Source organism: Salmo salar, chromosome 13 (assembly GCF_965601325.2).
Source record: "Salmo salar chromosome 13, fSalSal1, whole genome shotgun sequence".
NCBI lineage: Eukaryota > Metazoa > Chordata > Actinopteri > Salmoniformes > Salmonidae > Salmo > Salmo salar.
The window spans coordinates 100394206-100406879 of record NC_138303.1 but is presented as its reverse complement, the minus strand read 5'-3'; the positions used below and the strand labels follow the sequence as shown (position 1 = coordinate 100406879).

General features: G+C 44.8%; 1 protein-coding gene across 1 annotated transcript; it reads left to right on the top strand.

The window, feature by feature from the left end:
- Positions 1 to 6603: 6603 nt before the first annotated feature.
- LOC145850149 (uncharacterized) lies at positions 6604 to 12369 on the top strand. The gene is made up of 2 exons (XM_014138637.3): positions 6604 to 6867; positions 11086 to 12369. The coding sequence occupies exons 1-2, from the start codon at positions 6693 to 6695 to the stop codon at positions 12018 to 12020; spliced, it is 1110 nt and encodes a 369-aa protein (XP_013994112.1). The 5' UTR covers positions 6604 to 6692; the 3' UTR covers positions 12021 to 12369.
- Positions 12370 to 12674: the final 305 nt, after the last annotated feature.

Genomic DNA, 12674 nt, shown 5'->3' with positions numbered 1-12674 from the left:
CACGCACAGAATGAGCAGTATGGCTGATGGCATTGTCATGCTGGAGGGTCATGTCAGGATGAGCATCACATGATGGAGGAGGATGTCTTCCCTGTAACGGACAGCATTGAGATTGCCTGCAATGACAACAAGCTCAGTCCGATGATGCTGTGACACACCGCCCCAGACCATGACGGGACCTACACCTCCAAATCGATCCCGTTCCAGCGTACAGGCCTCGGTGTAATGCTCATTCCTTCGACGATAAACGCAAATCCGACCATCACCCCAGGTGAGACAAAACCGCAACTCATCGGTGAAGAGCACTTTTTGCCAGTCCTGTCTGGTCCAGCGACGGTGGGTTTGTGCCCATAGGTGACGTTGTTGCCGGTGATGTCTGGTGAGGACCTGCCTTACAACAGGCCTACTAGCCCTCAGTCCAGCTTCTCTCAGCCTATTGAGCACAGTCTGAGTACTGATGGTGGGATTGTGCGTTCCTGGTGTAACTCGGGCAGTTGTTGTTGCCATCCTGTACCTGTCACGCAGGTGTGATGTTCGGATGTACCGATCCTGTGTAGGTGTTACACGTGGTCTGCCACGGCGAGGACGATCAGCTGTCCGTCCTGTCTCCCTGTAGCGCTGTCCTAGGCGTCTCACAGTACAGACATTGCAATTTATTGCCCTGGCCACATCTGCAGTCCTCATGCCTCCTTGCAGCATGCCTAAGGCACGTTCATGCAGATGAGCAGGGACCCTGGGCAGAGTCAGGGTCAGTAGAAAGGCCTCTTTAGTGTCCTAAGTTTTCATAACTGTGACATTAATTGCCTACCATCTGTAAGCTGTTAGTGTCTTAACGAACGTTCCACAGGTTCATGAATTGTTTATTGTTCATTGAACAAGCATGGGAAACGGTGCTTTACAGTGAAGTTAGTTGGATTATCTTTGAAAGGGTCCTGAAAAAGGGACGTTTCTTTTTTTTGCTGAGTTAATATATGTACACTACCATTCAAAAGTTTGGGGTCACTTAGAAATATCCTTGTTTTTGAAAGAAAAGCAATTCATTTTTTTGTCCATTTTTAAAATAACATAATTCATCAGAAATACAGTAGACATTGCAGCTACAATAGTCATTTACAACATTAACAAACGACTGATTTTTAAATGGAATATAGGCGTACAGAGGCCCATTATCAGCAACCATCACTCCTGTGTTCCAATGGCACGTTGTGTTAGCTAATCCAAGTTTATCATTTTAAAAGGCTAATTGATCATTAGAAAAACCTTTTGCAATTATGTTAGCACAGCTGAACACTTATTGCTTCTTTAATAAGCACAACAAACTGGCCTTCAGACTAGTTGAGTATCTGGGACATCAGCATTTGATTACAGGCTCAAAATGCCCAGAAACAAAGGACTTTCTTCTGAAACTCGTCAGTCCATTCTTGTTCTGAGAAATGAAGGCTATTCCATGCGAGAAATTGCCAAGAAACTGAAGATCTCGTACAACGCTGTGTACTACTCCCTTCACAGAACAGCACAAACTGGCTCTAACCAGAATAGAAAGGGTAGTGGGAGGCCCCGGTGCACAACTGAGCAAGAGGACAAGTACATTAGTGTCTAGTTTGAGAAACATATGCCTCAAGTCCTCAACTGGCAGCTTCATTAAATAGTACCTGCAAAACACCAGTCTCAACGTCAACAGTGAAGCGGCGACTACGGGATGCTGGCCTTCTAGGCAGAGTTGCAAAGAAAAAGCCATATCTCCGACTGGCCAATAAAAAGAAAAGATTAAGATGGGCAAAAACAGACACTGGGCAAAGGAAGATTGGGGGGAAAAAAAATGTTATGGACTGAAGAATCTAAGTTTGAGGCGTTCGGATCACAAAGGAGAACATTCATGAGACGCAGAAAAGATGCTGGAGGAGTGCTTGACGCCATCTGTCAAGCAGGGTGGAGGCAATGTGGTGGTGGTAGAGTGGGAGATTTGTACAGGCTAAAAGGGATCTTGAAGAAGGAAGGCTATCATTCCATTTTGCAACGGCATGCCATACCCTGTGGACAGCGCTTAATTGCAGCCAATTTCCTCCTACAACAGGATAATGACCCAAAGCACAGCACCAAACTATGCAATAACTATTTAGGGAAGAAGCAGTCAGCTGGTATTCTGTCTATAATGGAGTAGCCAGCACAGTCACCAGATCTCAACCCTATTGAGCTGTTGTGGGAGCAGCTTGACTGTATGGTACGTAAGAAGTGCCCATCAAGCCAATCCAATTTGTGGGAGGTGCTTCAGGAAGCATGGGGTGAAATCTCTTCAGATCACCTCAAATTGACAACTGGAATGCCAAAGGTCTGCAAGGCTGTTATTGCTGCAAATGGATGATTCTTTGACAAAAGCCAAGTTAAGGAAATAATTACTATTTCAATTAAAAATCATTATTTATAACCTTGTCAATGTCTTGACTATATTTCCTGTTCATTTTGCAACTCATTTCATGGAAAACAAGGACATTTGTAAGTGACCCCAAACTTTTGAACGGTAGTGTATGTATATATATATATAGTACCAGTCAAAAGTTTGGACACACCTACTCATTCCAGGGTTTACTATTTTATACATTGTAGATCAATGTTGAAGATATCAAAATATGTAGTAACCGAAAAAGTGTAAAACAAATCAAAATATATATTTGATATTCTTCAAAGTAGCCACCCTTTGCCTTGATGACAGCTTTGCACACTCTTGGCATTCTCTCAACCAGCTCCATGAGGTAGTCACCTGGAATGCATTTCAATTAATAGTTGTGCCTTGTTAATTTGTGGAATGTATTTCCTTAATGCATTTGAGCAAATCAGTTGTTGTGACAAGGTAGGGGTGGTATACAGAAGATAGCCCTATTTGGTAAAAGACCAAGTCAATATTACGGCAAGAACAGCTCAAATAAGCAAAGAGAATGACAGTCCATCATTACTATAAGACATGAAGGCCAGTCAATCTGGAAGAACTTTGAAATTTTCTTCAATTGCAGTCGCAAAAACCACCAAGCGCTATGATGAAACTGGCACTCATGAGGACCACCGCAGGAAAGGAAGACCCAGAGTTACGTCTGCTGCAGAGGACAAGTTCATTAGTTACCAGCATCAGAAATTGCAATCCAAATAAATGCTTCAGAGTTCAAGTAACAGACATCTACAACATCAACTGTTCAGAGGAGACTGCGTGAATCAGGCCAAGGTTGAATTTCTGCAAAGAAACCACTGATAAAGGACACCAATAAGAAGAGAATTGCTTGGGCCAAGAAACACGTGCAATGGACATTAGACCGGTGGAAATCTGTCCATTGATCTGATGAGTCCAAATTTGCGATTTTTGGTTACAACTGCCGTGTTGCCCCCTCAGTCCCCTCTTGTATTCCCTGTATATCCACAACTGCGTGGCCTCACACAGTTCTAACTCCATCATCAAGTTCGCAGACAATACGACAGTAGTAGGCCTGATTACCACCAACAACGACGAGACGGCCTACATGGAGGTGGTAGGCACTCTGACGGCGTGGTGCCAGTTAACAACCTTTCCCTCAATGTCAGCAAAACAAAGGAGCTGATTGTGGACTGCAGGAGGAACCAGGCTGGATATGCCCCCATCCCCCTCACCTCGCTCATCAACTCATCCTTGACCGCTGGCTACGTCCCTTCCGTCTTCAAGAGAGCGAGAGTTGCACCCCTTCTGAAAAAACCTACACTCGATCCCTCCGATGTCAACAACTACAGACCAGTATCCCTTCTTTCTTTTCTCTCCAAAACTCTTGAACGTGCCGTCCTTGGCCAGCTCTCTTGCTATCTCTCTCAGAATGACCTTCTTGATCCTAATCAGTCAGGTTTCAAGACTGGGCATTCAACTGAGACTGCTCGTCACGGAGGCTCTCCGCACTGCTAAAGCTAACTCTCTCTCCTCTGCTCTCATCATTCTAGACCTATCTGCTGCCTTTGATACTGTGAACCATCAGATCCTCCTCTCCACCCTCTCCGAGCTGGGCATCTCCGGCGCAGCCCACGCTTGTTTTGCGTCCTACCTGACAGGTCGCTCCTACCAGGTGGCGTGGCGAGAATCTGTCTCCGCACCACGTGCTCTCACCACTGGTGTCCCCCAGGGCTCTGTTCTAGGCCCTCTCCTATTCTCGCTTTACATCAAGTCTCTTGGCTCTGTCATATCCTCACATGGTCTCTCCTATCATTGCTATGCAGACGACACACAATTCATCTTCTCCTTTCCCCCTTCTGACAACCAGGTGGCGAATCGCATCTCTGCATGTCTGGCAGACATATCAGTGTGGATGACGGATCACCACCTCAAGCTGAACCTCGGCAAGACGGAGCTGCTCTTCCTCCCGGGGAAGGACTGCCCATTCCATGATCTCGCCATCACGGTTGACAACTCCCTTGTGTCCTCCTCCCAGAGTGCTAAGAACCTTGGAGTGACCCTGGACAACACCCTGTCGTTCTCCACTAACATCAAGGCGGTGACCCGATCCTGTAGGTTCATGCTCTACAACATTCGCAGAGTACGACCCTGCCTCACACAGGAAGCGGCGCAGGTCCTAATCCAGGCACTTGTCATCTCCCGCCTGGATTACTGCAACTCGCTGTTGGCTGGGCTCCCTGCCTGTGCCATTAAACCCCTACAACTCATCCAGAACGCCGCAGCCCGTCTGGTGTTCAACCTTCCCAAGTTCTCTCACGTCACCCCGCTCCTCCGCTCTCTCCACTGGCTTCCAGTTGAAGCTCGCATCCGCTACAAGACCATGGTGCTTGCCTACAGAGCTGTGAGGGGAACGGCACCTCAGTACCTTCAGGCTCTGATCAGGCCCTACACCCAAACAAGGGCACTGCGTTCATCCACCTCTGGCCTGCTCGCCTCCCTACCTCTGAGGAAGCACAGTTCCCGCTCAGCCCAGTCAATACTGTTCGCTGCTCTGGCACCCCAATGGTGGAACAAGCTCCCTCACAACGCCAGGACAGCGGAGTCAATCCCCACCTTCCGGAGACACCTGAAACCCCACTTCTTCAAGGAATACCTGGGATGGGATAAAGTTATCCTTCTAACCCCCCCCCTCCCCCCCTAAATTTTTTTAGATGCACTATTGTAAGTGGTTGTTCCACTGGATATTATAAGGTGAATGCACCAATTTGTAAGTCGCTCTGGATAAGAGCGTCTGCTAAATGACTTAAATGTAAATGTAAATGTGTTGGTTGTGGAGACTGTGAGTAACTTAATTCCTAGGCTTACACATCTCAGAGAAACTGTAATGGTCAAGGCATGACAGCGACTCTTCAACCTCAGAATGCTGAAGAAATTCTTCCTTTCCCAGAGCGTTCTACAGGAGCACCATCGAGAGCATACTGTCGAGCTGCATTACAGCCTGGTACAGAAACTCCACCGCCGCTGACCGCAAGGTTCTTCACAGGGTGATACGCGCAGTCGAACGCACACTGCCTGCCCTGCAGGACACCTACAACACCAGGTGTCGCAGGAAGGCCAAGAAGATCATCAAAGACCCCAGCTACCCGAGCCATGGCCTGTTCTACCCGCTTCCATCACTCAGACGCGGGAAGTACAGGAGCATCATGGCGACAACTGGAAGACTGGCCAATAGTTTTTACCCCCCAGACCATCAGGCTGCTGAATAGCCACCACTAGTCAGCTACCTGCTCCCTCCTTCCCCTGCTACTCCCCCTATGGACATTTTCCCCCCACCCCAATGACATTCATCACTGTTGTAGTTGTTAATATGTATATTATTATTTATATTTGTGTCTGTTTTATTTCCCTTGGTCCCCACTCCCCCTCAATGGTCATTTACTCTGACTGCTGCTCCCCTATAGTCATTCCCTCCCACCCCCTTCCTCCACCCCAATGGACATCACTGCTACATTTGATATGTATATAGTGCTATTTATATTTACATGTATGTTGTTTTTGTATTACCATGATTATTATTTTATTTCACTTATTCCTGCATGTTGGAGCTGGGAGCCTAAGATTTTCACTGTACCCTGCAATCACACCTTCATCCCTGTAAATTTGACTTACAGTGCCTTCAGAAAGTATTCACCTTCCTTTACTTTTTCCACATTTTGTGTTACAGCCCGAATTTAAAATTGTCACTGGCCTACAAACAATGCCCCATAATGTCCAAGTAGAATTCTGTTTTTCAGAATTTTCACAAATGAATTAAAAATGAAAAGCTGAAATGAAGTATTCAACCCCTTTGTTATGGCAAGTCTAAATAAGTTCAGGAGTAAAAATGGGCTTAACAAGTCACATTGGTTGCATGAACTCAATCTGTGTGCAATAATATGGTTTACATGATTTTGTAATGACTACCTCCCTCAGTCGAGAAATGAATTTCAAACCGATTCAACCACAAAGACCAGGATGTTTTCCAATCCCTATTGGTAGATGGGTAAAAATAAATGTACTTTTTTTTAAATCACATATTGCATGACAACTAGTATAACATATCTATAATTATGCACATTTTCCATCATATTCGCCTTTATTATTCATTTATAAAGCATACACGACGGAACTCATTTTCTGAAATATTTGTTTTAATCCGTGACCCGGAAGTACTTGGTTATTCTTGCCTTCTTCACAGCGGTCTAGCTATCTACGTGTATTTCGGGAATATTTTTTTGCCCCCTATCGTCCAATGATGACTAAATTACAATATCTGAATGTGTATCTAACTGAGCGTTTGATGCAAGCTGCGGAGGAGATACTTGGAGTGGTCGGAGACACGATATCCGAGTACCAGGAAGAAATAGCCCGGACGAAGAGAGAAAACCAATACCTGAAACGACACTTGATCACACCGGTCTTCCCTGGTATGTAGCTAGCTGAACTACTGTGCTTCTCATTTACACGAATTATCTAGATAGCTAGAAACGTGTTATATTGTATTCTACAGTATTTGAAGGATGAAACCCTAACCTAATGTAGCAGGCGTAAAAAGACGTCTGAGCGGTGTCCCCACATCAGTTTTTCAGTCAGGGTTTCCAGGTTAAACTCTGAAAACCTGCTCAAAAGTCCCGAAAACTATCTCTAAAAATATTTTCTCAGCCAGTTTTGGTGCCACATTTATCCAATATACCCATTTTTCCAGCGAATTAAGAAGGAATATAGAAATCATTTTTAACGAAGTAGGCTAAGAAGCAAACTAGGTTTTCCATCAAAATAGTAGTTCTTGCAAGTTTAATAATATGTCGCAAGAGACAATATAAATCGCCTTTATTAAACTCTCCAGATCATTTTCCATCAGTGGATGTCGATTTAACTTGTTTTTACTGCTATGATTAAGCAATAAGGCCCGAGGTGGTGTGGTATATGGCCAATAAACCATGCCGGCTAAGGGCTGTTCTTAGGGCCACAAACCCCTGAGGTTTGCTATTATAAACTGGTTAACAACGTAATTAGAATATACCATGGCTTTCAACCAATCAGCATTCAGTGCTCAAACTACCCAGTTTGTAATTGTAAATACATTTTTTAAACTCTTTTTCTTCCCAATTTCGTGGTATACAATTAGTAGTTAGTCTTGTCTCATTGCTGCAACTCCCGTACGGACTCGGGAGAGACGAAGGTCGAGAGCCGTGCGTCCCACGAAACCCAACCAAGCCGCACTGCTTCTTGACACATTGCCCGCTTAACCCGGAAGCCAGCCGCACCAATGTGTTGGAGGAAACACAGTACACCTGGCGACTGTGTCAGCGTGCACTGTGCCCGGCCCGCCACAGGAGTCACTAGTGCGTGATGGGACAAGGACATCCCTGTCGGCCAAACCCTCCCCTCACCCGGACGACGCTGGGCCAATTGTGTGCCACCCCATGGGTCTACCGGTCACGGCCGGCTGCGACAGAGCCTGGACTCGAACCCAGAATATCTAGTGGCCTTAGACCACTGCGCCACTCGGGAGGCCCAAATAAATCTTGTTTGCGAATGCACACAACTATAGATTCATCACTCAAACTCTCCTGTTAAATGTAAGTTGGACAGAGGATCTCAATCTCTGGGCAAGAAACACTTGGACGAACTTCAAAAAATGAATGTTAGGTTATTTTCTGGCCATTGTGCCAGATGTTAAGACTACAAACCATTATAAATGGCCTATTTGCGAGATTGATTTGGTATTACAATAGGCATAGGCTACTGACTAAAATATGGGTTTATAATTGCAATTCAACTTTGCCATGGTTTGCTGAGCTAGATGCAGGAAGCGTATAGCCCCTGATAGGCTAACATCTCATTTCAGGGAAAAGTCCACAATGAAACTGACATTAAATGTGGAGAATGATACATTTGAGAGAGCTCAGACCATGATTACAGTTGACAACTTCCAAGTTAATTAACTAAACATGGACATTAATAATTGCATAATAACTGAGTTATAGGCTATTTATTAAATCTGTTTGCAAGCTCCAGGAAGGCTACACAAATAGCAAGAATTGATTTGCAATGACTCCAGTGATATCTTCATTTCAATATATTTATTGTATCAAATGGTAAGCTACAGTAGCCTGCAATGGAATATAAATGAATAGCCTACTTGATGGCCAACAAATGCAAATGTAGCCTATCATTCTCCACATTTCATGTAATTTTCATTGTGGACTCTTTCCAATAACACAAGCACGCGAGGGAGTTCCATTTCAAATTTCTACTCGTGCAGCCCTCCAGACCCTAGAACTGAGCATGAGTAAAACCCTTCACTTGATAGGGTTATCCATAAGAAAAGTCAACATTAGAATACAGTTTACTTTCCTCCTCTGAGCTAATTTATCTAAAGCGCTCTAGTGCGCCTAAAGAATTTTCCAATGCTTTGTCGCCGTTATGTCAGTTCTAGCACGTTAATGTTTTATAGAAAATGGGTATCTAAATAGCCTACCTACAACTGGTAAAAAGTTGTCACGATGTGCGCGCGTGCTGCACTGTCTCCATGACTCAGCTGCCTCTGCTGCAGCACTCTCTCAACCAACACACACACATCCAGCCCTCTCCCTCTCCACCATTCACTCAGTCACTCAGTAACAGCCTGTTCACTGCCTGATAGTCAGCAGCATCAGGTCACAATGAAATATATACAGTGCCTTCGGAAAGTGTTCAGACCCCTTGACTGTTTCCACATTTTGTTACAGCCTTATTCTAAAATTGATTAAATAAAAACAAATCCTCAGCAATCTACACATAATGACAAAGCGAAAACAGGTTTTTAGAATTTTATGCTAATTTATAAAACAAACACCTTATGTAAATAAGTATTCAGACCCTTTGCTATGAGACTTGAAATTGAGCTCAGGTGCATCCTGTTTCCATTGATCATCCTTGATGTTTCTATAACTTGGAGTCCACCTGTGGTAAATTCAATTGATTGGAAAGGCACACACCTGTCTATATAAAGATCCCACAGTTGACAGGGCACGTCAGAGCAAAAACCAAGCCATGAGGTCGAAGGAATTGTCCGTAGAGCTCTGAGACAGGATTGTGTCGAGGCACAGATCTGGGGAAGGGTACCAAAGAAAGTCTGCAGCATTGACAGTCTCCAAGAACACAGTGGCCTCCATCATTCTTAAATGGAAGAGATTTGGAACCACCAAGACTCTTCTAGAGCTGGCGTACGGACATACTGAGCAATCGGGGGAGAAGGGCCTTGGGCAGGGAGGTGAACAAGAACCCGATGGTCACTCTGACAAATCTCTAGAGTTCCTATGTGGAGATGGTTGTCCTTCTGGAAGGTTCTCCCATCTCTGCAGCACTCCACCAATGAGGCCTTTATGGTAGTGACCAGACAGAAGCCACTCCTCAGTAAAAGGAAACCAAGATTGAACTCTTTGGCCTGAATGCCAAGTGTCACGTCTGGAGGAAACCTGGCACAATCCCTACGGTGAAGCATGGTGGTGGCAGCATCATGCTTTGGGGATGTTTTTCAGCAGTAGGGACTGGGAGACTAGTCAGGATCAAGGCAAAGATGAATGGAGCAAAGTACAGGGAGATCCTTGATGAAAACCTGCTCCAGAGTGCTCCGGACCTTAGACGGGGGTGAAGGTTCACCTTCCAACAGGACAACAACCCTATTTCACACAGCCAAGATAATACAGGAGTGGCTTCAGGACAAGTCTCTGAATTTGCATGAGTAGCCCAGCCAGAGCCCGGACTTTAACTCGAGAGACCTGCAAATAGCTGTGCAGCGACATTCCCCATCCAATCTGACAGAGCTTGAGAGGATCTGCAGAGAAGCTCCCGAGTGGCGCAGCGGTCTAAGGCACTACATCTCAGTGCTAGAGGCGCCACTACAGACACTGGTTAAATACTGAAGACTCAAGGTTGTAATCTCTGTCAATGGTGCTTCAACAAAGTACTGAGTAAAGGGTCTGAATACTTGTGTAAATGTGATATTCCAGTTATTTATAATACCTTTTCAAAAATGTCTAAACCTGTTTTTGCTTTGTCATGATGGGGTATTGTGTGTAGATTTGATGAGGGGGGGGGGAATCTATTTTAGAATAAGGTTGTAACGTAACAACATTTTGAAAAAGTAATGGGGTCTGAATACTTTCCGAATGCACTGTATAGTGTATATTATTAGCCTACATTATGTCTACTCATCACATTTAGCAATAGTAGGCTATCTTACATAAGTTTACAAATGTCATAATGCAAGCTTTATTATAAAGGTGCTTTTTGATGGTGAAAATATGCTTCCCCAAACTATTTGCTAGTACACACTAAAAAGTAATGCAGGGCCTTATGGGATTCCACTTCGCTCTGAAGTAGCTGCGTTGCTGGTTTGATCTAATTGGTTTTCGGAGGGTCTAATTACACCCTCCATAATTTTCACACCCTCAACTTTGGGATACTTGTGCATATGGCAGAGGAATGCGTGAATGTGCAAATGGATGGGCGAGGGGAAGGGTGATATGGGATTCAGCCAGAGAAATAGCTAGCTTGTTTTGGGAATGACATAGCTAACTCAATGGTGGTCTTGTCAATCAAGCGTCAACAGCTGTCATTACTTTCATTGATGTAATTTATTGTCTTCTTCCCACCAGCTCCTCAGCCCATTGTCTCTTGGGTCTCGGAGCAGCAAACTCCCCCTGAGCAACAGTACTGTGAGCAGGAGTGGAGCCCCAGTCTGGGGCAGAGGGACCCAGAGCCCACACAGATTAAAGAGGAACAGGGTGAACATAGGACCCGTCAGGAGGTAGAGCAGATTCAAGGGCCGGAGGCTGATAACAAAGAAGAATCCATAACCATTCCTCCCTGTGTGAAAAGTGACTGTGATCAGGAGCCACCTCAGCCCACACATCTTCCCCAAACTGTGGAGAACAGAGAGAGAGACTCTCTACTGACCAACACAACTGGACAGATCAAAACAGAACCTGATGGAGAGGGCTATGGAGTATCACTATCAGAACCAACCAGTGACTCCCCTCAGTCTCAGCCCCTCTCTGCAGTAAATCCAGCCTGTTCTAGAACACAGAGTGAGAACACTGAAAGTGTTCCAAGAGATCCAGAAAGGAGACCAGAGGAGGACACCCAGACACACTCATGTACTCAGTGTGGAGCCGTGTTCTGTGAGCTTTCCCAACTGAAGGCACACATGCTATCCCATACAGTACCACACAGTGGTGACACTAGTCACAGGCAAATCCTCTGCACAGTCTGTTGGAAGTCATTCACCTCTACCAGTTACCTCAAGGTCCACCTGCGTTCTCACACCAATGAGAAGCCCTTCCACTGTGGTGTGTGTGGCAAGAGTTTCAGCTACTCAGGGAGGTTCAGGGAGCACCAACGCATTCACACGGGAGAGAGACCATACCGCTGCCACGTGTGTGCTAAACGCTTCAACCGGTCTGCCCATCTGAAGACCCACCTGAGGGTCCACACGGGGGAGAAACCCTACTCCTGTCCTGTCTGTGGGAAAGGATTCAGTCAGTCCAGCCAGATCAAGGGACACCTCAGAACTCACACCCGAGGGAGGTAGAAGATTCCTTAGAGTGGAAGGAGCTCATGAAGGGATAGACAGAGCCTTCTGTTCTCAAAGTGCCTCCCTTCTCTTCACTTCTACATATAGTTGTAACACTAGAGGACTATAGAATGTGTAATGTTTTGCAGACTGAGGCATGTCTGCATTGATTTGAGAGAGTTGCTTAATAACATGCTATGAAAAGACTTGACCCTTATGTATCATTAGGTTACACTAACTATTTTAGAGAGAAATATAATGTTCATTTGGGTTAGATTTAAAAATATACCTTCTTGATTTTCAATAGGAGCTGGTTGGTCTCCTTGCAAATAAACTGTCATATTGATTAAAAATGTTTGGGAACATTTATTTCTGAATGTCTGTTTCTGAAGAAAATAACAACTTGCATCAGATCAATGTTAGCTGGAGTGACTGTTGCTACAGACAACCTATTCTCACCAATGTTGTTGTATAACCAAGTTTGAACACTAGATGGTATTCTTGAATTATATATCCTCTACAAAAGTGTTACAATGTTCAATATTATTGCTCTCACAGATCCTGCCAAGCAACAGCCTAAAATCCAGAAACCAAGATATTGGTGAAAAAGTTTATACATACAAACATTCTAAATCTATGATGACTCTATATAGCTAAAACAACTTCCCCAAT